Source organism: Coturnix japonica, chromosome 1 (genome assembly GCF_001577835.2).
Source record: "Coturnix japonica isolate 7356 chromosome 1, Coturnix japonica 2.1, whole genome shotgun sequence".
NCBI lineage: Eukaryota > Metazoa > Chordata > Aves > Galliformes > Phasianidae > Coturnix > Coturnix japonica.
In genome coordinates this window covers 163,378,483-163,403,954 of record NC_029516.1, presented here as the reverse complement: position 1 = coordinate 163,403,954, position 25,472 = coordinate 163,378,483, and the positions used below count along the sequence as shown (strand labels likewise).

Below are 25,472 nucleotides of genomic sequence, written 5' to 3'. Positions count from 1 at the left end.
ATATACGTAAGGCCCTGTGCCATCTTGCTAACTGTTCTGTCAGCAAGATCATTCTGAACAGGATTTGTTTACAGAATGGCTTCTGTACAGGATTTGATTTATATCAGGGCCCTCTTGCCATGACATGTACGACTGAACTGGTAGTAATGCAACAGCGGGAAGCAACTGAAGAATTGCTAAAAGAGTTCCAACTGTAGCTCCTATTTATAACAGCACTGACCTAAAAATGCACTTTGGTGGCTGATTAAACAAGGGGACATTAGTAGTTAGAATGCTCCTAATCCTTACTGAAGTGTGAAATGTACACCATTATTAGCTCTGTAATGGTTAAGGACTGTGATATGCTTCGAATGGTTTTTAGCTGTGGGTGGGTGTGAAAAGTTTAAAACAGTGTGGAACATCGATAGGCTGTTTCTTAAAGCTGCTTAGGTATGTTCTTACTGAGTTAAATTGAACCTCAGTGCTGTGGTTTTCATTGGGAAAGGTCAGTGTAAAATGAAAAACTGGTGTCTCACACAGACTTCAGCTTTTAATTAGAACGGAGCATTTCTTGTGACAGCCACGTTATCAAAACCCCTGCACTGGGGTGTGCAACTATTTTAGTTTCTCCGATGCTCTACCCTCATTTTTGTTGCATTTTTTCTGTTACAGTGGAACATATCACTCCAGAGATGAAAGCACAGATAGCGGACTTAGCATGAGCAGTTACAGTGTACCCAGAACCCCCGATGACTTCCTGAACAGTGTTGATGAGATGGATACAGGTTTGTTCTCCTTAATACACCCTTTTCAGTCGTGCTGGTATCAAATGCTCAGCCCCTTTGCAGTGAAAACAAGTGATTCTGAAAAGCTCCAATGTTTTTTGGGGGGGGGGGGGGGGTTATGTTTGTACTACCTCCTTCTATTTCTATTGCAGAACTATTATAGTTAAATTTGTGAAAAACATCCTTGTAATAAATTCTACTGGAAGGCTCATAAAGGGAATAATTCCTGCAGCTATATGGAATTTGAATACCCATTTGCTTTCTTAAGAAAGCAAAAGTTCTAAGCTAAGAACTTACTCAGTATTACTATACTATTATTATATAAGTATGCTTAATCAGTATTGCTAATGTTGCTCCCAAATTATATTTGACTTGTTATTGTCTTTTATGCATAAAAACTAAAACATGCTAAAAGATCAAAGATCTGTAAAGATTCAGGTTAAGACATGAAAAGTTTGAAACAAAGGCAAGTTCTTCGTACATCTGCATGTAGCCAAGTCATCTTTAGTTTTTGTGATGAATTTCTATGAATCACAGTTTTTGAGTGATGCAAAGGATCCAGGATTAACCTTTAACCAGTTGTGATTAATTGTGGGTTTGGTACTTCCAGTAAATTGAACATCCATCTTGCTTTTTGTTATAACTAGGTGACAGTATCAGCCAAAGTAACATACCGTCCCATCAGAACCGATTCCCAGACTACCTTGAAGCCATTCCAGGGACAAATGTGGACCTTGGGACACTGGAAGGAGATGGGATGAATATAGAAGGAGAAGAACTGATGCCAAGTCTGCAAGAGGCTTTGAGCTCTGACATCTTAAATGACATGGAATCTGTCTTGGCAGCCACCAAGCTAGATAAAGAGAGTTTTCTTACTTGGTTATAGGGGCCTCAGGGAGACTGAATTCTAAATCTGTGAAGGATCTAAGGAGAATAGGACATCTGTATCTGAAGTTCAGAGCAAGCCAGTGTGGCACACTTTGGCTTGTGTTCAGAAAAAGTAAATGAACAAATATTCAGCAAGATTCTTTCGTTTTGCTCTTCCTTGTCCATCGCTGCTGTTATATATTGCTGACTTTTTTCCACAGTTGACTCTGAAGAACAGACATCTTCTTGACCTTTTTCTATTGCTGTTGCAACTACTGTTGGGGGGTGGGGGAGGGAACGATGAGCCTATTTGAATGACGAATGCCATTCCTTTTGTCCTAGTGTGCGCTTGCATATCATTTTTATCTAAGTACTCAGATTTGAGAGTAAATTTCTGCATGTCACTGCTTGTAGTTTGCTCAGCTAGTTGTCTCCTGCTGCCTGTGGAAAGTGGTAAAACGTGACATACTGGAGTGACAAGCCGAAAATGATGTATCTGGTCAAATGAAGTCAATACTGATTTGGAGATACGACCTAAAGGAGGGCTGAAAACTGGCATTAGGTGTTTCCACTAGTAGCTCCTTCATTAGCCATGAAGTGCTCTTGTTCATATTTTATGTTATAGTAAATCATGAGTCCTTTTACATAGAAACATATATGAACTTTGATTGTTGCCACTTATTCTAGCCTAACTCTTGTTTGTCAAAAATAGTTTGATTATTTTTGTTAGTTGATTTAACTGTAGCTATAGGATGGGAAGTAATTCTAGGTGTTCTTTTTTTAAATAGTGAAATCTAAGGGTTTTTTTTTTTTTCTGATTTCACATAGTCTTATTTAAATCTGAATTGTCTGCTTTTTTTTTTATACCTAAACCATGCCTATTGTAGCGCAATAAGCTAGTGAGTACATAAAACAGTATGTTTTGCCCGTAACTTTTCTATTTTTTTTAAAGGCTAGCTTTGAATGTAATCCTTAGGATCCATGACCAGTGGCTTATTTTTCATGTTTCTTTGCAAGATATTGAATTAGAAGCTAAGTGCGCTATTTACGATTTTAAAACGCATTTTGAAGTAGCAGAAACAATTTTACAGTGACCGAGATGCGTCCAAGCTCACCTCTGGTTTTCAGTTTTGTATCTGAATGAGTTTAGATTCTTTAAGGGGAAAAAACCTTCTGAAGATTTTCTCCTGAGTTAGTGTGGGAAAATGGTCTGAACTATGAACATCACTGTAAGCTGCAATGAAAAGGCTAGAAGACCAAAAAAAATAACACAAGAATCCTCAGTAAAAACTCCGAAGTGTAATAGTTGTCAAATTCCGTTTGGTGAAAAATAAGCCCTGGGCACGACGTAGAAGTCTGTAAAGATACGTGTTAGATGGTGACGTGAGCAAGTAATGAAGTGTATATTAGCAGTAGAGCTTAGCATTGGGTAGAGGTGAATATGAGTTACCTTTATTTTAACAGGAAAAGATGTATCACTAAGTTGTCTGCAGGAGTTGACAGTTTCCAAAGAGTATTTTTAAATGAACAAAATGAGCATGAATCAAACTTTCAGTATAAGCTATGACATTTTCTGGGGGTTTGGTTGTTTGGTTTTTTTTTTCTAATGAAAGATCGAGTCAGCAGTTAGCACCTCTGCAATTAAGGGCGCATCACTATTCGCAACGTAAGCCTTTATTTTCAAGGGTGTTTAACATGACTGTAAAGATGCTGCAAGCATGAAACCCAGTTTTCAGAAAAATCCCAGCTAGCGGGGACTTCTCCCAGAGGGAGATTTTAATGGCTTTTTATTTTGTTGTTAAAGAAACTGGTTACCTTTCCGTGTTAGGAATGGATTAGCAAAACAAATAACCTGTATGATCACTGTCATTTTTATGCTTCAGAAATAAACGTGCTTCGGGATGTTATAAAAGAACGAAAGCTCTGACAAAAGTCTTGTTTTAAGAACTGAAGCAGCAGAGGCAGAGATTTGAATTTTGCCACTAAAAATGCACGTTTACTACCTTACATGAGGATGGTAGTATTTGAAACCCGCAGACTTGTTTCTGCCTTATTAAGGGATGCTGGCAGGATTTAAAATGCCAGTTTTCAAAGCACGATGGCCAATGCGTTCTGCTGCACCGGCAGTTCAGCGGTTGATGGGCCGCACCTGTATTGTGCAATGACACGGTAGCTCCTAAAGCAGTAAATTGTATCCAAGTGATGGATTTTAGTAGCATTTTAAAAATTTCCTTAAGAACTTTTCTCTCTTCTTCCCTTCAGGAAAACAAATTATGCGAAGCTGCTATAACTTGAATGGTATAACAGGAAACCACAACAGCAAGGAAACTGAGAGCTGTTTCCATTTCAGTTGTCTTCCACAGTTGTGTCCAGGTATCTCAGCACACACAGTGCACTGGGTGCAAACTCCCAGCACACTGTACCTTGGTGCAACCTTGGCGGATGTGTACAGAACAAATGTTCTTTCCTTGCTTTTGTGTGTTTGTCGCAGCTTTAATATTTGAATATTTTCTTCTTGTTGTGAAAACACTAAATGGCTTATGCTGTGTTTGGGTAGCGCTGCTTGGGCTAGATACTGACAGACTGGGAATCCTTGAACTGTTCTAACACCAATCCTGTTGTGTGATTCTTATTTTAATTGATTGTCAGACATTTCCGTTCTCCCGTTTATTAGGACACGTACTGCAGGCATGCTGTACTGTTGGCAATCAACACTAATTGGGTTCATTTTTGTTATTCCGCAAACGCATTGTTTGATGAAGTGGTTTAAATTGTTTGAGACGCGAAAGTGTTTTGGGGTAGTATTTTATACTGATGTATATATTGAAACAAATCATTGTAATAATTGTAATAGCTTCTAGGTATAAATACACTACAAGCAGACGGATGGGGCTGTACTGCACTGTGCTGTGCTGTTCAACACCTGGGCAGGGCTACTGCTTTGAAACAGGTTGCAGTGTCAGTAAACCACGTGGATCAAATATTGTACCATTCAGTGTTGGCGCTCACCAATGCAAAAGGAGAAGAGACGATTTCAACGTGATTAACACTACATAGCTCTCTCACATCTGGTAAATTAGTACTAAAGTGACCTTTTTTCACTTATGAGCATGTTTTTTTATTCAAATTAACAGGTGTGCCTGTGTAAAATAATTTGTTTTTCTGTATCTTGGAAAAAAAATACTCTACACATTTAGAATGTTGTATGTTAGAGAACTCTTAAATGCACCCTTGTCAAAAATTACATATATTAGTTACCAATGTTACTTTTTAGATATGAGCATGACTGTAAGTTAGGTACCTAAGTACGTTCTGTTACATTATTTTTCTTTATGTAATACTTTTTCAGTTGTTTTATTTGGTATAAATATATACTTTGTGCTTAAGCATCTTTGTTTCTTTTTAACATTCAGTAGGAGGTAAAGACATTGATTTCCTCCAGCAAGATGGATGCAATGAATTGTTAAATTCCTGTCTCAGTTTCTGTTCTCATCCCCCCTTGTCACAGCTCTTGTAATCATAAGCTCCCAGTCCTGCAGGCATCATGTGCAAGCTTACCTAAGGGACAGAGGAATCCCACTGAAGCCAGTGAAGGCTTAGCATTAAACTATACATCTCAGAAAGAGAAAGTGATGCCAGTGAACCTTGTGCTGTTGGTATAAAACAGTGCTGCAGCTGCATGTGGCAGTATAGTGAGAGCTGGTGACAGAACATCCCGTACCCTCTGTAAGAATGCACCCACTTCTTGCAGGTGGGTTTGCAAGGTTCACTCAAAGCGTAATGCAGCGACCTGTGGCAGACTGTCAATAAAGGCACTCTGCTTTCATTCCCCAGCTTTGACTTATGAAATGTGAAATATGCAATGACGTAACTTGAAAGTGTGCAAATTAGCAAAAAGCTTTGATGGGAGACGCTCATTTTGACCTCTACAATAGAAATTTGGGTTTTGTTGTGTTTTTTTTTTTTATGCTGTGCAGTTTTTGACTGCTGAAGTCTTATTTTTGCATCTTAGCACTTTCAGAGTTATTGGTGTTCAGCTCCAAAATGCCTCAGTGCTGCCAAATGCAATGCTGTTGTGCTTTGTCTTAGATAAAGGGCCTGGGCTCACTGATTCTGTCAGATCCTTTAAATTAAAACCTCACTCAGATCCTTTAAATTAAAACCTAACCTGTCCTACCTCACACCTGGGAGTAGAAATCCAATGCCAGGGTGTGGTGAGGCTCGATCTTATTTGCTGATATGACTATCTCCTGTTTATAAGGTGGTGACATACTGCAGTGGAGGGGCCTTCTGAGGCAGCCCTAATTATGCCGCATTACAGCAGAGCCGGATATCTGGTCCAGGTGTTTCGGGCTTACTTGGGAATTCCTGCTGATATATTTTCAACATGGTTTAAGCATTGGTTTTACTAAGCCAGAAATAGTATGTCTCCAATGAAGGTGTTCTAACAGTGAAGGCCACAAGTAGAGGCTGATGGGTGGTGCTTGCTCACATTGTAATACCTTGTTAGCAAAAAAGCTTCAGTTACAACTTCTGGGGCAAGGTACCTGCCTGGCCTTTTTATTAAGCCATTAAAAGAAAAAGAAAGGAAAAGTCTGAATGGTCAAGAGTAGCTTAAGAGGCTCTTCCCCCTCCCCAGTTTCATACAACAACAAAATACATTACAAATGGGATATTCTGTCCCACCTGAAATGCCCTTTCTCCTTTTTCTATGCCTGTTCCTTCTGAACTGCTCATCAGTGCCGTTTTTATCACCGTACTTCCTTCCCACCTGCACGCTCTGATGTAACGCCCACAGACTCTGGCCAGGAGGGTCGCTCAGTGCCAGGTGTGCTCATCTGGGGCTCCTCCCCTCCACAACTCCACAGGCATCCCACTTCATATCTGCAGTGTAATGCAGGCTGACAGCAGAGCTCTGCCAAACTTCCGCAGGCATTGCAATCCTTTCCTCCCCATCAGGTACTGAAGAAGGATGTGCAGGCTGTTGAGAGGTCCTGCTGTAACGCACTGTACAGCAACATCCCAGAGCCGACTCAAACAGCCATAGGGCTGATGGCAGCGCGGTGCCCCTGGGGCAGAGCTGTGGCTCCCAGCAGTACTCCACAGCTGTGCAGGGCCTGAAGGTGGGCAGTGCTGTGTGGTGTGAGCTGGCTGTCTGCAGAGGTGACAGCAGCAGGCATGCTGAAATCCTGCTGCTACTGGAGCAGAGGCTTGGACGTTTGTAAACTGTGCTGTCCTTTGCTCCTTACTTTTTCTCTTTGCCATGTGACTGCTGTTAAAGGTTGCTGTTAGTGGCACTTCAGGGTCTTACACTTTTGAGCACGAGGTAATCATAGAATGGCCTGGGTTGAAAAGGACCACGATGATCATCGAGTTTCAACCCCCCTGTATGTGCAGGGTCATCAACCACCAGACCAGGCTGCCCAGAGCCACATCCAGCCTGGCCTTGAATGCCTCCAGGGATGGCGCATCCACAGCCTCCTTGGGAAACTCATTCCAGTGTTCACGAAAAGCAGAGTTCTCAGTGATAAATACCCCGGAGTCTCCCCTAAAAGCATTTATTGTTGGACACTGAGATACGTACCTGGTTCCCATTCAAAATAGCAAGAGGAGAGATCATTGCTCTCAGCATTCCCTGCATTCCTACTCACATGGAAGGATTTTGACCCACAGGCATCTGCTCCATGCTGGGACACTTAGTGGATCACATTTGGGAGGCTCTATGGATACAGGTTCCTCTAAGTTACAGAACGTAGGAAGTGCCAAAACCCAGAGATTTCTCCTTGCATCTTAGTAACAAGAATGCAGGGAAACCCATCAGCCAAACAGCAATACTGATACCCGAGTTCCTCTCATCTGTATGCCAGCCCAGGCTTGGGAAATAAGCTGCTTTTACACAGAAATCCGTGATGGCACTCAGGCTCATGTTCATTACAGCCAGTCTCAGTGCAGACAAAGCTTGCTGTTGTGACGTGTGTTCTGCTTTATGCTCACCATGTAAACAAAGCAGTGAGTAAAGTCTGGTGAGGGCAGCAGCCCTGTGCCGCTGAGCTGCAGCTGCTGTAGGAGCGCCTCGCCTCTAATGAAGTGAAGACATCTGCTGGGCTCGTCCCTGTGAGCTGCCTGCACATTTGCTTGCATTCTATTTTTAATGTCACTAACTTATAGCAGATGGCCGTGCTATTGAGGTGACCGCACTGGTGACGGTAAAGCCAGGATAAAGATGTGCTCTAAGATGCACTGTGTTGTTGATGTGTTACTGAATGGCATCACCAAGAAATGGGAGAACGATTTCTGCAATACAGAATGAGGTATATGTCTTATTCTATTGGCTTAATCCCACAAATACTTTGCTGGGAGGTAATGGTTACTACATGTCCCTCTGCTGCACTCAGTGCATTGTCCCTCCCTTCTCTGTCTTCATCAGGCCCCACCTGGAACACTGTGTCCAGGCCTGGGGCCCCCAGTACAGGAAGGGTGCAGAGCTGTTGGAGTGGGTCCAGAGAAGGACCACAAAGGCGCTCATAGGGCTGGAGCACCTCTTATGAAGGAGGGCTGAAGGAGTTGGGCTTGTTCTGCCTGGCAAGAAGAGGCTCCAGGTAGACATTATTACAGCCTCTCAGTACTTAAGGCCTACGGGAAAAACAGTGGCAGAAAATTTCACCGGGATGTATAGTAGTAACACAATAAGGGGGAATGGCTTTAAACGAAAAGAGGGGAGGAGCAGGAAGAAATTAATTACTCGGAGGGCAGTGAGGCGTGGGCACAGCTGCCCGGAGAGCTGTGGTGGCCCATCTCTGGAGGTGCTCAAGGCCAGGCTGGATGGACCCTGGGCAGCCTGAACCTGAGTTCCAGCCCAGGAGCTTGGAACTGGGGGGGTCAATAAGATCCCTCTCAACACAAACCATTCTATGATTCTATGTCAAACAGCATTTCTCAGTGTTTCCATACATGGACACATTCATATGTACATTAATTTTGTGCCTGAATACAACTCAAGTCTTTATGTGCATCACGATGTTTGGTTCAGGCTCATAAGGAAAAAAGCAATAAAAGCCATCTCAATTACAAAGTCCACATGACCGTTGCTTATTTTCAAACCTTCAGGTTTCAAGGTGTGATGAGGGAGCATTTCAATCACAATTAATACCAAAATGAATAATGACAGAAGAGGAATGTAGACACTAATAAGCTATGCTGCCTCTGGAGAAACAGGTATGCACATTAATTGAAATCCTGGGGACTTACGAGCCCCTTGAAATGAAATAAATTAAAAGGGACTAGGGTTGGAAAAGCCAAGTTCACTGAATTGCAGGGGTTAGAAGGGATCATCGAGTCCAACCCCCTGCTAAAGCAGGGTCCCTACACAGGTTGCACAGGTAGGCAGCCAGCTGGGTCTTGAATATTTCCATAGAAGGGGGCTCTGCCCCTCTCTTGGCAGCCTGTCCCAGTGCTCCATCACCCTCATTGTAAAGAAGTTCTTCTGCATGTTTGTATGGAACTTCTCTAAGAGATCCCTGTCTTTTCCTGTCCAGAACTGGACACATTAGTCTAAATGGTTTCACCAGGGCAGACTAAGGGGGGAGGATCACCTCCCTCAACCAGCTGGCCATGGCTTTTTTAAGGCACCCCAGGGTACCATTGGCCTTCTTGGCCATGAGGGCACACTGCTGGCTCATGGCCGACCTGTTGTCCACCAGGACACCCAGGTGCCTCTCTGCAGAGCTCCTCTCCAGCAGGTCATCCCCCAACCTGTACTGGTGCATGCAGTTATTCCTTCCTGGGTCCAAGACTCTACACTTGTACTTGCTGAAGCTCACCGAGTTCCTCTCTGCCCAGCTCTCCAACCCATTTAGGTTTTGCTGAATGGTAGCGCAGCTTTCTGGTGTGTCATCCACTGCTCCCAGCTGCTCACTTCCCTCTCCTATGAAAGCACATATGTTGTTTTATTCTAGGACATAAGGGAAGTTGCCTTCAGGTGAGATTTGTCTACTTTGAAGCCTACCTTCCGGTTTAACACATGGTCCAAGCATCTTTGTGTATGTGCACAACACTGCAGGGCTGTATGTGAGTGCACGGGAAAGCAAAGGAAGCAGAGCTGGATCGTTATGGAGTGAGATGTTTGCTCCTGACAGCCACTGAGGCCCCGATGGGTGCCTGATGTAACTGGGAGCCACAATGCACTGATACACAGAGCGTGCTGTGCTACTTGCTTGGGTTATTGTTTTCAAACAGAGATTAAGCTGTTTTGCTGTATTGCTGCTCCGTCTCCCAAATCCCATGATGGTTGCTGAAGATTCTTTTGTTTTGAAGATGTAAGCTGCCTGCATGGGTGGGCACAGGCTGTTTTTAGATGTATTAACATGTGGCTTTATTTCATGCTCAAGTATAACAAATATAACCATTTCTGTTCCACAGCCCTTATGCCTACATGTTCTTTGGTAGAACAGCAGCAGTGATGGATCAGGTGCCAAGCTGGTGTCCAGGCACTTGAAGCTGACCCAGTATGCTTTGCAAGCCGGAAATCCCTGGCCTTATGACTTGAATCAGCCCTTTGTACCACATGCTGGGCTTGCATAGGATTCAGGCTGCTACCTGAACAGATAGAGGGGTTTTTATATTCCATAGTAGGCAAACTGAGTGCACTGAAGGGATGTGGAGCTGTTGGAGTGGGTCCAGAGTACGGCCATGAAGATACTCAGAGGGCTGGAGAACCTCTCCTGGGAAGAAGGGTTAGGACAGTTGGACTTACTTATCTTGGTGAAGGCTCTGGGGAGACCTCACTGAGGCCTTCCAGTACCTGAAGGGAGCTTACAAGCAGGAGGAGGACTGAATTTAACACAGTGTGGGAGTGATAGGACAAGGGGAAATGGTTTCTAACTAAAAGAGGGGAGGTTTAGGTTAGATGTTAGGAAGAATTCTGTACTCAGAGGGCAGTGAGGCCTTGGCACAGCTGCCCAGAGAGCTGTGGTGCCCCATCCCTAGAGGTGCTCAAGGCCAGGCTGGATGGGCCCTGGGCAGCTGAGTTGGAGGGGGGCAATTAGCCCAGGGCAGGGGTTGGAACTGGGTCATCCTCAAATGTCCCTTCCAACCCAAACCATGCTATGATTCTGTATTCTGTGATTCTTCTCTTCTGTTGGAAATACTTACATGCTGTAATTAGGCTTGGCTGCTTTAATAAACAGGATGAAATATCTCCACTGTGGTAAAGGGCACGTTAGTGTTATCTGTCTTCTGGCCGAACACACTGCATGAGTTCGATTCGACTGAACTGACAGCAAGCAGAGCCCAAGTGTGGCCAAGATACAATAGATGGAGCACAGCTCCCACTTAGTAGGAGAAAAACCTCCTGCAGAGAAGTAAAATCATCCTGAACGTTTTCCAGCCTTTGTGGAAAAGATGTATTTTTGGCTGCAGCTCTGAGGGAACTACTGTTGAGCTTGAAGCTAAGCCCAGATACCAATCTTGGCAAAAACAAAAGCATCAAACTGGGTAAGAGGGGAACAAAATCCAGCACAAGAAGTGTGTGGTCTTTTCTAATGGGACGACCTTCGGCACGTTCCCCGGTGCAGAGCAGTGTGGTTAAAGCAATGGCCCGCAGACACACAGCACCATTTGTTTATGGGTATCTGGTTCCCTTAAGGAGGGGCATGTTCCCCCCAAACATTTTCTGTCTTTCTTCCCTTTTTAATTTCCCATCTAGGAAGGTCTCTCCTGTAGTTGACTTCCTGGTGTTTGCAGTTGTGCCCTGAAACAAATATGTTTCATAAGACTTAAAAGGCAATTTTTGCAATATAAACCTGTTTGGGACTCTGGAGCAATTCCAGTGAGTTAAGATGAAATGCTCCATGTTGGGCTCAGGGTCTTTAAATAACTCATTGTAGTCCTTGCCAAGCAGGGTAAGTTATTTCATATGCTGTGTGCTGGGCTGCATGCCCAGCTGGCAAACTAATGCACGTGCCCACCTGGTTTGGCTGGAGGACCCCACAGCGCCGTGCCCACCTGGCTGCTGTGTGACCCCGCAGGAGCTGCTTCATGCATGGGTGCATGATAACTGCTGTCAGGGAAAGCACTTCAGGCCCTCTCGGGATGAAAGGTGCCAAATGTGTGCAAGTAATTTACTGCTCCGCTCTGAGTCCACAGAACGGGCCGAGCTGGGACACGCACGACCTGCTACGACTTTTCCAAAGCAGGTTGGGCTGTGCACAACCCCCTCTGCCAGAGCTGCCACGCTGCCTTTTCTTTCTAAATATACCCTCCTGCACAGCTGATTAGGGAGACAGGAAGCGATAGATCTTGGAGGTTTCAGGAGACAGCCTGTCCCCGAAGATGTACTTCAGTGAACTGAGCATACAGCAAACAACATGTGAGCGGGTGAGGTTTCAAGCCAGGGCACGCCAGTGTAAGCGCACCATCAAAGAGTCTGTCGCTTCCTTCGTAAGCCCGCTCTCATTTTTTCCTCAAATGGTTTTATATTTTAAGGCAGACAAGATCATGTTGCAGCTCCGCTCTGCCCTGCGATGAAGGGATGGGTTGTGTGGGGTGAGCGGCATCAGAGCTGGAGCGGGAGAGGCAGCATTCGGATGAGCTGAAACTCGAGCTGAGCAGCTGGGAGTGGTTTCTGTTGGTCTCCCTTATCATTTCGGCAAATACTTGAAGGAGTATTGTCTCTCCCTTTTCTATTTTTGGATAGAGAGATGAGAACGCTTTGTTCCCTTCAAGTACCGTTTGAGTCAAGAGAGCGGAGAGCTCGCCAGCACACGTGTGCTTCCGTCTTGCGCAAAGCCAACATCCCATCCTTTGAGGTTGTTAACTGTGTTATACCCAGCCCACACCTGGTGCCAGCAATCAAGGAGCCTGATCTATAGAATGCACAGATTCTCTTGATTTCTTGATACGGAAAATAAGAAAGATATCCTCATGTTTTATAATCAAGCATTTTAGTTGGCATGGAAAAGCAAACAGTAACACCAGAGATTTGGTGCTTCTGCCCAGTAGCGGTCATTCATGAGAGGAGGGGTGTGGGTGTCCCACAGGAGCACAGCACTGGACTGTGACAGAGCACAGGACAAACTTCTCACATCCCACTTGTGAAATGGGTACAGCTCGTTTGCTGCTGTGATGACCCACTTTATCAGACCAGTTCGTGTTTTTCCCCTGGAGAGCTGACAAGTCATTCCTAAAAGGCATCAACAAAACAAACACAAAAAAACCCCCCAAACTGTAGGGTTAAAGTAGGACAAAGGAAAATGGTTCCAAACTAGAACAGGGGAGCTTTAGACTGGGTATAAGGAAGAAGTTTTTATGTTAAGGGTGGTGAAGCACTGGCACAGGTTGCCCAGAGAGGTGGTGGTGCCCCATCCCTGGGGACACGCCAGGTCAGGCTGGATGGGGCTCTTAGTGCCTGATGGAGCTGTAGGTGTACCTGTTCATGGCAGGGGAGCTGGACCAGATGGCCTTTAAATGTCCCTTCCAACTCTGGGATGCTGGGATGTTCTTTGGTTGTGCTTGCTGCTCAGCAGAAACCCCTGATACAAATCTGTCCAGTGAGATGAGAGAAACAGAAATCTGTGATCAGTCTCACGGCTGAAATCAGTGCTGAAAAGGTGAAACTAAGCATGCAGGCATGCCCAGTGCAATTATATCAATGAAAACACAGTCATTAATCTGCTATTTCCCATGATTTTACTAATCCTGTAAAGCTCCCTCGCAGTGCTTTCGCTGACAGGTGAGTTGCTTGACTCATCCATTCAGTAGGTATTGTGTAGTCATCGCTTACAAGAAATCATTAAGACACCTTTGCAGTGATTCCTCGGTGCAGGGTGTGATGGCAGGTGTCAGAACACGTAATTCCCATCCCCTTGTTTAGTTCAGTCATCAGAGCATGACTGTAGTTGAAACTTAAGGAAAACTGAATTAAGTGCATCCTTACAGAGTATGGGTAGTGAAAATAAGTGCAGTTAAACGAGCAACCTTTTAGACAACCACTGGTATGCAATAATTGCAAATTAATAACGCAGTTCTTGGTTTAGTTCCTACTTAATTTTCTGTCTCAAAAAAATGGAGCTTATATTGAAGCACAGCTGAAGAAGCAGCAGGATGTACGTCCTCAAAAGGGGATTCCTCAGTTTTGTGGGATTTTTTTCCAAGCAATTTACAGTAGTAATTCACTTACATCTATTACCTTAACGTTACTCCTTGCTCTTGGCTTTAAATAATGTAATAGAGCAGCTGAAGCTGATGTCAACACAACACCCTCCCAGCAGACCCGCTGATCCCTGCTGGAGCTGCCCTGCTGTCGGAGCCAGCTGAGGGGTCTGGTGTTGAGTGGGTTGTTCTGATCTTAAACATGCAAATGACACTTTGCTGCCATGTCAGATAGACTGGGAGCTCCACACAGTGTAATGAGGAGCCATGGTGAGGCCTCCAAAGCGCTGCTTCCAGCCTCAAGCAAACCACAAAGCCAAGTGCACGACCTCCAACAAACTGGATTTGGTTTTGCATGATGAACATTCCCATGTTTCCTACCTTCATATCGCATTACAAATTCCATCTCTGGGAGGAGCTGCAAAGTAATGCAATGCTTCAATGTCAGCCTGCTCTGAGCCCTCCGTCCTGCAGCCAGCACGTGAGGCACACTGCAGCCTGCCAGCGCAGCCCTCCCCACGGCACAGACACACATGGGACTGAAGTTGGGACCTCAGAAGGATGAAGCACCCCTCCCACAAAGACAGGCTGAGGGAGCTGGGCTTGTGCAGCTTGGAGGAGTCTCTTGCAAGACCTCTTTGTGGCCCTCCAATAACTAAAAGGAGCTTATAAGCAAGAAGGAAAACAACTTTTTACATGGTCAAATAGTGATAGGACAAAGGAGGAATGGCTTTAAAATAAATGAGGGAGACTGAGGATGTCAGGGAGAAGTTTTTCACAGAGAAAGTGGTGAGGCAGTGGCACAAGCTGCCCAGAGAAGCTGTGGGTGCCCCATCCCTGGAGGTTTTCCATCCCTGGAGGCCAGGTAGGAGGGGGCCCTGGGCATCCTGATCTAGCAGCTGATTTGATTTAGTGGTTGGGAACCCTACCCATGGCAGGGGAGCTGGAACTAGATGGTCATTAAGGTCCCTTCCAACACAAGCCTCAACAGCAGCTCATCCTCAGCATCCATGCCAGACGTGCTCAGGATCCCATGTGGATGGAAAATCCTGTGCAGGTCTGGAACCCCCATGTGCTGATAGGAGTCACCCCCTGAGCCCCAGAGACAGAAGTAACCCAGAGAAGGGCTTCTCTGGCAGTGCTATTTCTGCTGAAGGACACTGCAGTGTTTCAGAAACCCACACAGCTTGGAGCTGAGCACCAGGAAGCTGAGCCTGAGTGCTCTGGAGAACCCTCCGGTGAAGGCTTACCCGTGGGATGGGTCTACAACATCAGCACTTCTGAAATGGGACCAAGGGCACAACAGGGATGTGAGAGCAGGTGCTGGGAGCTGACTTGGTCAGTTCGAGGTGCTTACATTTATGGGTATCTGGGGGAGAGGCAGGAAGAGTGTCAGCACTGATGTACGAAGTAGAAATTTGCTGTGTAACTGGCTGGGATTATCTGTCATTCACTGCAGAGTAGAAAAAAAAACAGGACTTCATCTTCTCTTCTCTTTCAGAATAAATGGATCAGCCCACAAACTGGAGTAGGGGGGATGTTTTCTTTTGTTTTGTGAACTTTTTGGCAGTTCCCTTATTTACTTTCTTCTGGCCTAGTTCTGGTGCTTTGTCCCAAGCAAAAGGTTTGAAGTGGGTGCAGACAGTCCTATGTAAACAAGTCATCCCCCTCCATCCACTGAGCACAGTCCTCATCCCACCTGTGTGGACAGTAATGAGATGGACACAAACTGTCTCCCAGGACAAAAAAAAATATAACAACAAGGCCATAATGTCTAATGTTGAAGCAGATGGAGTTTATATCAGCTGCTTATGTACGGAAGAAAAGGGAAACATATCAAACTTAGCAGCAGGAGAGCTGATGCATCCAGCAAATCATGGGCCTCCAGCTGAATGAGATGGCTCTGACAGCAATTCAAAACCTCATCGCTTTGCAGACATTGGCAGCAGCCACACAAATTAATTTTGAGAAGGCCATGCATCAGCACAGGCCCAGAATGAACAGACTGAGTATCCTCTTGCTGATGTTTTGAAAGCCAGAAGAGATTCTCATCAATGATTACATTTACTTGAATGTGTGCTTGAGTGTTAGTTTTACCAAGGGGAAATTATATATAAGGAGCAGTGTACATTGCTCAGCTTCATTCTGAAATTTCATTATTCACCCAAAATTCTCTTACATGCAGCAGGGCTCAGCTTCTGAACTGACTATATCTGAAATTGGAGAACGTCCTTTCGGCTCAATTGTTTTCCTCATAGAAAAAACATCCAGCTGTAATTCAGTTGGGAGCGTCCATTTTAAGTGATTGCCTCATGAATGCCCAGGGTTAAACATCTTCAGGCCATAACTTCAAATATATATAGGTGATTCATCCCAAAAATCCCAGCTCAGACTAAATCTGAGTCGTGTTTGTGATCCTGAAATAACTCTCAGAAGAGTCAAAGCGAAGGAGTTTTTTTAGATTATTATTTTCTGGACTTGCATATATCTGATCTCTGTTAAATTTAGCTTTTGCTTTCTTATTTTTAGGTTGTGTTTACTTTGGGATACTTCCAGCATCCAAAGCCATTTTTTATTTATTTTATGGTGGATATTTACAAACCTGGTGTGGCTCCTTCAGCTTTTTAAAGTTGTGAAAATATTCGTACCATCGGTGTTAACAAAGGTGTCGTTTTTAGTGACGTTAAGATACGTGTCAACCTTCGACATCGTTGGATTTTTTTTGAATGATAGACTGAACAATTCTTTTGTAAATGTATTTTGTTCTGCAGTAGTAAACTAGGAAGAAATCTCTCTGGCGGTTTCAGCTGCATCTGCAACTGCTGCCCGTCCCCAGGGAGGGTTCAGTTTCCTCCTGCCCTCCGGTCACTCACCTGTACTTGAGGAACAAGGGAATTAAGTGCTGGAGACATTCAGAAGGTCTGCTCTCCTCTTAACTCCCAGGCAAACCCCTGCCTGTCTGTATACAAAGGGAAGGAAGAGGCTCCTCAGCCTTCTCTTCTCTACAGTGAACAGACCCAAATTTCCCAGCCTTTCTTTGTAAGAGAGATGCTCCAGGCTCCTTACCATCTTTGTGGCCCTCTGCTGGACTCTTTCTAGGAGATCTCTGTCTTTCTTAAACTGAGGAGTCCAGCACTGGACGCAGTACGCCAGATGTCACCTCACCAGAGCAAAGCAGAGGGGGAGGATCACCTCCCTTGACCTGCTCTTCTTAATGCACCCCATTGGTGGGACACAAGGGCACACCATTGGCTCATGGCCAACCTGTTGTCCACCAGGACATCCAGGTGCTTCTCTGAAGAGCTTCTTTAAAGCAGATTTTCCTCTAACCTGCACCGATCCCTGTGGATATTCCTCCCCAGTTGCAGGACTCCGCATTTGCTCTTGTTGAACCTCATCAGGTTCCTCTCTACTCAACTCAGTAATCTGTCCAGGTCTCACTGAACAGTAGCTCAACTTTCTGATGTGTCAGCCACTCCTCCCAGCCTTGTATCATCAGCAGACTTGAGGAGGATTCACTCTACCCAAATGGCAATGACTCGTGGCACCTCAACAGTATTATCTCCCAGCAGAATTTTTCAGATCCTCAAGAAGTTTTATTAGTTTTTGATATCTTCAAGAAAACCATCAGACCTGTTGCCAGCAGAGATGCGACAGCTCCATTTTAAACTAAGCAAAGAAGATTATTCAGTATGAAAAGTCATATTGACTGAAACTTTGGCACTTCGACAGCACTGTGGACTTGAACAGAACTGAAAAATAACATGCAGGCAATGAAAGCCTTATCTCAGGTTTGGTTTGTTTGGTTTATATTATACTATTTGGTTTAGAAATTGCCCTACACAAAGAGCCATGTTAAGATTGCCAAGTCGTCAGTCATGGGACTGAGAGATTGAAAGTTGCCAGGCAATCCTGCACTGCCTCCTCTTATGCAGTATTTATGCTTAGTCACTGTAGTGCAGTTTTCAAACAAGTGTGGCTACAAATCATTCTCCTTACAGAAGCATACTGAAAACTGAACAAGCCACAAATCATATTGCGTCAAAGACGTGGAGCAAAGATTAATTTCTGAAAGATAAAGTATTTCCTTGTGTCACTGCACAATGAAAATCACCATTAGAGTTTCACACTCCTGAAAAACTTTGAGAACTGGAAATAGTATTTAGGCCTACTTGTCTCTGTCAGTGTAGTAAACTCAGTTTTGGTTTCTGAATTCTGTTTTATATTTAATATAAGGCATTTTTGAGCAACCCCCTCCCAATGTTTCAGGGGACAGCTGCACTCCTGGAGCAGAGCTCTGTGACGTGGGTACCCATCACCAGCAGCACAGCACAGGCACAGTGTTAGAAGTGCAGAGTGCAGCAGTGTTATCAGGAGTCCAGCTCCGGAGGGAAGGTGTAGAACGCTTGGATGCTTTCCTGACACACAGCAAACATGTCAGTGTTGGCTGCCTCATGCAGTGAAGAGTTGCAGAGCACTGGGCCCAATTGTACACCGTGCAAATAGCCATCACTTCTTGTGTCCCCACCCATTTCATTTGACGCCATGCTTTTCGAGTCAGAAGAGAGGATGAGTGTTTGCTTCCTGCTCATTTTCTTCCTACTGCTATTTAGTTTTACATTATTATTATTATTATTATTATTATTATTTGCACTTTTTTCTTAGTCCTCTCTATTTTGTAAATGAAAAACTGTAGCTTGCTTAAGTATCCTCTGCTTGAAATTGGTCCACCTCCTCCTCCACTTCATTGCCCTTCTTTAAGCCTTACATTCCTGCACCATCTTCTTTTGTTGGACAAAACTGCTGAGAGATTTCCAGGCATGAGCACAGCCTGCATTTCTCCACGTCATCTCATCTGTGCTCATATCTTCAGGAATTTCAAACCACTCAGATCAAGCAGATCAAGCTGGAATACACTGACCTTAACAAAAGCTGTTGCACATATATTCTAAGTAACACTAGGCTGAGAATAGCATTTTCTAGGAGCAAGGAAGGAAATTATGGAAAAGTAAATCCTGAAGCTTTCCTTTGTTCTTTCTTTTTCAATATTGCTGACCAACAAGGCATTCCTATGACTAACCATGATACGCGTTGACTTCTTCACCATACTTTGAGGTCAAGCTCATACCCCCAGATGATTCTGCACAGCTGTGTGCTGATTACACTGCCCAACCAGGAGCCCTGTGGTTAAGCCACCCATCACTGGGCCGGCTGGCCATGCAGACTGATCCTGTGGAGACTGCCCATGCTGTTTTGAAAGACAATACAGATCATCCCTGAGCACAACAGGATCTGGAGAAGGGTGTCAGGACAATACTGGATCTTGGAGATGTGGGCAGCAGCGTGAATGACAGAGTGGTTGCAGGAAAGTCATTGGGGTGAGGCAGATAACTCATAAGGTGAGCAGGGTTATTGGAAAGGTGGGGATGACTGGAGAGTGGAGGTGAACTGTGTAAAGGCAGATCAATGATAGGTTTAATGCAGGAGCTAGGAGGGTTCCAGGGTGCTGTCACTGGGGTGGAGTAGTTGGGAGAATGCTAGGATATTTGGATGGTACAGGAGCTGGACTAAAATATTGGAGTGAGGATCTAGTGTGGTGGTAGAGAAGACTGGATGTTGGCTGGGGAAGAGAAAGCTCATAAGGACACAGGGGATACGATTCACTTAGTACCACTGCTCTTTGCCTTTCTCTGAGTTCTTCCTTCTTTTTCAACAGAATCAATAGCAACATGAGACATTAGGGCCTTCTTCATCCCTGTGCAGTCCAGCCTGCCAGTAGCTGCTCTTCTTTCCACACCAGGCAGCAAAGAAGGGAGAACAGACAGTCCATCTGCCCACCATGTCCTTCTTCTCATCTCCACTGCAGTGTGAGTAGACAGTTTGCATGGGAAACAACAGAGAAGTCTGCTCTGATCCCAAGTTGAGGTGTTCCATCAGGGGAAAGCACTATGTTTCAACACAGTCACTACCACTGGCTTTGTGTTTGTTCCAACAATGAGCAAAAACCTGCATACCACACTTGTAAAAATCTGCACCAGTGGACATGACCCACTATTTCACAGCTGCTATGACAGGGCCATTGCTAGGACAATGCTCATGCAGTCCAGCTTTCACTGTGCTGACATCCACAGTTTGGTCTCCATAACTATTCAGCAAGCAGCAATGAAGGTCAATGAATGCCATTTTTTGCACATGGAGGAATTAATTTCCACATCTTTCCTTTGTACATGCTTCCACGTCAGATGCCATTTGTCAGACTGCCCCTCTGCTGCCATTTGTTGCACAGCAATAAAATGTAACAGAATACTGGTGGGAAGGTTCAGTCTCTACTGCTATACTACCACCATCTGCCGTTGATGTTGTGGGCCAACGTAGTAACATAGAAAGTACTACTTTCAGAGCAGCCCTTGTATTTCATGACAGTCTTATTCTCACTAGATTATAATCAAGCACCTCTACATGCTAACCTAGCTCTGCTTCCATGCTCCCAGCTGCAGGAACCCTTTAACCTCCATTCCCCAGCACAGCAGCAGCCCCATGTTTGGGGGGATGCAGCTCCAGGATGGTGGATACTGAGGTGCTGGCATGCCCTGTGCTGGCACAGCCCTCTTCAGGCCTCTCTGCCAATCTAACAAGTCCTTGCTGAAGTACATGAGCTGAGCCTTTTAAAAATACATTTATAGCCTGACTATGTCTCCTGGCATCAGGGTGACCTCCCTGACTTTTGCCAATTTTCAAGCTCTTGCTCAAACAAAGGGTTGCCTAATCTTGCCCTGAAAACCACAACACCATTTTTACTGAAACTGCCCTCCCCTTCCCTCCTCCTAGAAGAAAATGGAGGGGGAAAGAATCAGCCCGAGGCCAGCCCTTGGCAGAAGACATTACAGCCTGGATGAGTAACACTGAACTAACTCGTGAGCAGCCAAAAGCGAGATCTTGTAACAGGAACTGTCAAGAGATGGTAATTACCAGCAGCACTACCAGCTCTATCTGTAATATGCATCACCCAGAAAGAAAAGAGGAAGTACATAAATGGTAAAGATAATTTTACATAACCTGAAGAGTTGGAAGTGTGCCTCCAAGTGTCTGTTCTCATCCTACTTCATCCACCACGAGTTCCCCTTTGTTGCTTCTTGCCATCGTGCTCTTCCTCCATCTGGAAGAACACTCTCTATTCTTCTCTCAACTCTAATTTCAGCTTTCCATTAAATATATACATAGGAGCCCTTCTCTTCTGCTCTTACTTTTCTCCTCCTTCTGCAAATCACCATCACTGTAGTGGTTTACTCAACTCAGTTTAGAATATTCATGTTTTGTTTTAAAAAGTATTATGAAAAGGAGGCTCATGGCAGTGAGGGACGTGGTTAGTGAGCATGGTGGGGATGGGCTGACAGCTGGACATGATTATCTTAGTGGTCTCTCCCAACCTTCATGAGTCTGTGATCCTAAGACTCTGTGAGTCTGTGACTCTATTTACAGATGTGATAATGTTTCTGGTGCTGTCTTTCAGTGGATAGTTTATGTAAAGCTATTTCTGGTCATGAACCATTATTTGAATTAGAGGAAGAGAAAATAAAAGATCAGTTGCAAAAGCTGGTGGACATCTGAGTTTAGAAGAGCTCCATCTTCAAGAGACCCTCACTAAAATTATATTCTGCTTCCAAAATCAGAAGCACCAACAGATACTTCAGATCCCTCTGAGTCGGCATAGGTTTGCAGGAGACACAGTTGTTCCCCATCAGTTGCAGGATGGATTTAGTTGTTTTCCAGCTGTAAATCCAATGTGCAGTGTTACAAACCTTATCTGATGCACAACTCAATCTTGGGCCTTCCCTAAATATTTAGTTAATTTGTAGCAAACCTGAAAGAAACCCAACATCAGGGAGCAGTTCAGAGGTGGTGCAATGTACTTAGCACAGTGAGTGCTACGAGCCCCCAGATTTTGCATCTGTAATGCTTCAGACCAAGATTAGCTGTAGGTGTGACTAGGGAACACTTGAAGTTACCTAAATAGCTGGCGCCTTTGTAATGGTGCTGAGAGTTGGGGATGTGCAGTTACCCAGCTGCCAACTAACCCAGCAGCACAGTCACAGCGTCGCTAATGAACACTGATGTTACCCAACAGCAAAACGTTTTCCTCACAGGGATGTGAACTGTTCCACCTACTGCAGGTGTTGAAAGAGGAACATTTGTTTTGAAAATAGCCTATTGCACTTCAAGAGCAGGCTTACTTATGTAATTTGCTGTTCAACTAATTTACAGTCTGCTAATCAGTTTGGATGCCTGGGTTTTGTGTTAGTGAAAATCTCTCTCCCACAAACTGAGATGACAGATGCTCTTCAGTGAAGAGGCGTTTGCCTTCGCACAGCTGTTGAATCCTGCTCCGGACTTTGCAGGTGGCATTGTGAAGGTGCCTGAAATGAACTACTGGAACTGTAGGAAAATCCATGTTTTAGTTGGAATTGTGGAATGGTTTGTGTTGGAAGGGACCTTAAAGACTGTCTAGTTTCAGCTCCATGCCAAAGTCCCATCCAAGCTGGCCTTGAACACCTCCAGGGATGGGGCAACCGTATCTTACCTGGGCAGCCAGTGCCAGTGCCTTGCTGCCCCTGTGAAAAACTGCATCCTAATCTTTGATCTGAACCTATTTCTTTCCTTCAGTTTAAAACCAGCGCCCTTTGTCCCGTCACTACATTCACTGACTGTCTCCCCATCTTTCCTGTAGGCTTCTTCTAAAGAACTTCCTTACACTTCGTATGACTCAAAGCTCTCATTACATCTTTACATTCCTGTTTTCCTCCCTCCCTGGCTGTGGAACTTTGGGCAGTCTGGTCAGCAGTATGGTGTGCAGGAGGGATGTGCTAAGGTAGGAACCTGTGTTGTGTGGGGAGCCATCTGCCATGTCTCCTCTTGTTCCCTTTCCATGTCTGTTTTCTGCTAATCCAGTGCTGGATAGTGCTTATGAGAAGCAGCTCTGCAGGCTCAGGTGAATGGTTAATTGCTTGTTGGTGCCTCCTGGATCAGAACCCAAAGAGGGTCAGAAGGAACCAGGTGACACTGCAGATCTCCAAAGGGAGGGCAGGGGGACAGAGGGTGCTGCAGAGCCAGCTCAGTTCTGCTCTCTGGGCTGTATTTTCCATTGGAGTTCAGCAGGGAAATAAATCACTTTGTACATCTCCAAAAAAATCCTGCAGCATGCAAGCCAGGCTGAGCCAGCCACGTGGCACCAGGGATAGGGAGACCAGAGCAATACACTGCATCTGTGCTTTTCTAAGTTTTGTGCTGGTATGAAAATCAAAGAACAAACTCTTTGGTTTCCTTAATGTCATTGCCACAGCTGGGCGAGCTGGAACAATACCTTCATTGTATTCAAATCAATTTGTGGTCCTCTTTTGCTGTTCCTTTTCCCATTGCTGTGAAGTACTGAGACAGCTGTGGGGTAGCACAGGCTCTCCTTTAATCAGCCGTGTTCCAGGGGAGGCCTGGGAATTGCAAGGTCACAGATGCCGGGTTGTGAAACTGCTGAATGAATCAGGCAGGAGCAGGTTTGTTTACACAGAAAGCTGGTACACAAACAGATGGGCAGCACAGGATGAGGAGGGATGAAATGCAGACGCAGTGCTCCAGCCAGAACCCAGATCAAATACACTTTCTAAACAAGCTCGGTAATAGATTGCCCAGATGCTGAGAACCAGATGTAAAAGATTACTTATGTGCTTGCACACTGAATGGTGCAAAGCTGGACATTAGGAAGGTTCCCAGGTGGAGAGGAAGCTGGACTCCTCCAGGTGCCCACCTTGCCTATCTGAAATATTTAGGACTCAGCTGATCTCACAGGTGATCCAAAATGCCAGCATGAAAAGCTACCTGATCTGAAGGCGCTTAGTGTGAATGAAGCATTGGGTAACTCAGAGCTTAAGATTTTGCGTTTCAGGGTTTCCACTGCCTGGGTTTACTCATAGTTCAAGGAGGAAAGGCTCAATTTTATTTTAGAAAAGGCAGTAGAGGTTATCATGATAGGGCACACTGGGTAAAACAGAAAGGGTCTTGGGTGGGATTCAGGCCTCCAAGTGAAGTGCTGGAAATATGAAGCTGGTAACAAGCAAAATAGTAGTCAGGATCTTTCTGGCTTTTAGACCCATAGCTCTAGTTGTCTTTGGCTGCAGTATTTGGATTTAGACACTCAAATATCTTCCAGCAGCTGAGAAACTGCTGCCAGATGTGGCTCTGAGAGTTTGCCTTCAGCAGTGAGCATGCAGAGAAGGCCAGCAATAACTAGGGGTTGTAGCCTTTCAATTTCTGAAGAATATTTACTCCTTTGTTCAAAGCTGAGAAGGCCTGAGATGGCAGCAGTTCCTCAAATGCTTCTATTTTGAGCCAGCTGGATGTGATAAGCAAGCAGCAAACATGATATGAAAAGTGGAATTTGCAGAAAATGTGTAGTCTGCACCTGTTCTTGATCCAGGACAGCTCTGCTGTCTGCAGGGCTGCAGGTGGGTAACCCAAAGGCTGCTTGCCACCACTCCAAGCTCTAACCTGTGATAGGATGCCTTTCAGGAGGGCTGCCTCAGCTTTCCCTGTCCCTACACAGAAAGCTGGGTGCCTTCCATTTCCTCTCTTATCTTCTTCTTCTATATCTTCTATCATTATCCTCTTCTTCTATCCCAGCATATCAACAACACCCCAGCATGGAGATAGGGGTGCATTCTTGGAGCAGCACAAAAGCCTCTCTAGGCTGCAATGCAACACAAATAATACCCAAAGGATGTCACAAAAGACAGAGCTGGACATAGATTTATGTAGAACCGTGGCAGTAAAGTATAGAGTATATCAGAGGGGGGATGAATGCACTTTCATCTAATTTCATAAGCTATCTTGTCTGGTGTCAGGGGAAAGCATCTCTTAATGTAGCTATAGCTGCTACGTGTCTTCATGTGCCTTTGGCAAACAGCATTAAAAGCTGCCCAAGTTCACAGCCACCCACACGAGTTGCTGCCCTCAAGCCTCACAGGAAGGCCGGGGTATTGGAACACTTTGAAACACCGCATTAATGACTTTTTTTCCTGTGATTTAGGTAACAGCTCAGTCATCTGGATAACAGGGCATGGATTTCAGCAGGGGCACAGAACTGGAAGAGCACAGCGCACATCACCTGGGCTGCTTCTGAGGCCACTGAAATTCTGCATTATGAATTACAGGTTTTATGTTTGTGTCTGCGCTACTGTTCTATTTGTTTATTACCAGCTATTCCGTTCATAGTTACAGGCATAACGCTTTCAGGAATGACTTTTCAGGCTCCAGGTCTATGTGCAGAGTAACAAAGCAGACAAATCTGTTGATGAGATGTACGGAAGTTTCCCAAGATACCTCTGGATGATAAGAAGAACATGGATGAGGTGGTACCAATTAGTCCATTAATAGGGCCTACAGAGCACTGAGGCTCTGGGACCTCTTGTAGATGTTAAATAAAAGAACAGGGTATTTTTGTAGTTAGCTTCTGGCTGCTTCTGCTGAGATGCCACATGGGGAAGGGTTTGGAGCAGGAGTGTGTGAATCTTGGTGTGGGAGCCAGTGGCCGTGTAGGGTCACAGGCTGAGCTCACAGGAAAAATATGTCCTAAAAGTACAGGAATCTCAAGTGTCTTTTTCAGAGCCATCGGGAATGTGGAACGTACAGCCACAGTGCGGGTCTCAG

General features: G+C 44.9%; 1 protein-coding gene across 4 annotated transcripts in view; it reads left to right on the top strand.

Annotated features, from left to right (window-relative positions):
* YAP1 (Yes1 associated transcriptional regulator) overlaps positions 1-5,018 on the top strand; it is an 81,934-nt gene extending 76,916 nt beyond the window's left edge. For all 4 annotated transcript variants that reach the window (XM_015852258.2, XM_015852259.2, XM_015852260.2 and 1 more), the window contains 2 exons: positions 652-764; positions 1,412-5,018. In XM_015852258.2, the coding sequence (XP_015707744.1) occupies positions 652-764; positions 1,412-1,650 (352 nt within the window). In that variant the 3' untranslated portion in view covers positions 1,651-5,018. The remainder of the gene's footprint in view (positions 1-651; positions 765-1,411) is intronic.
* The last annotated feature ends 20,454 nt before the right edge of the window (positions 5,019-25,472 follow it).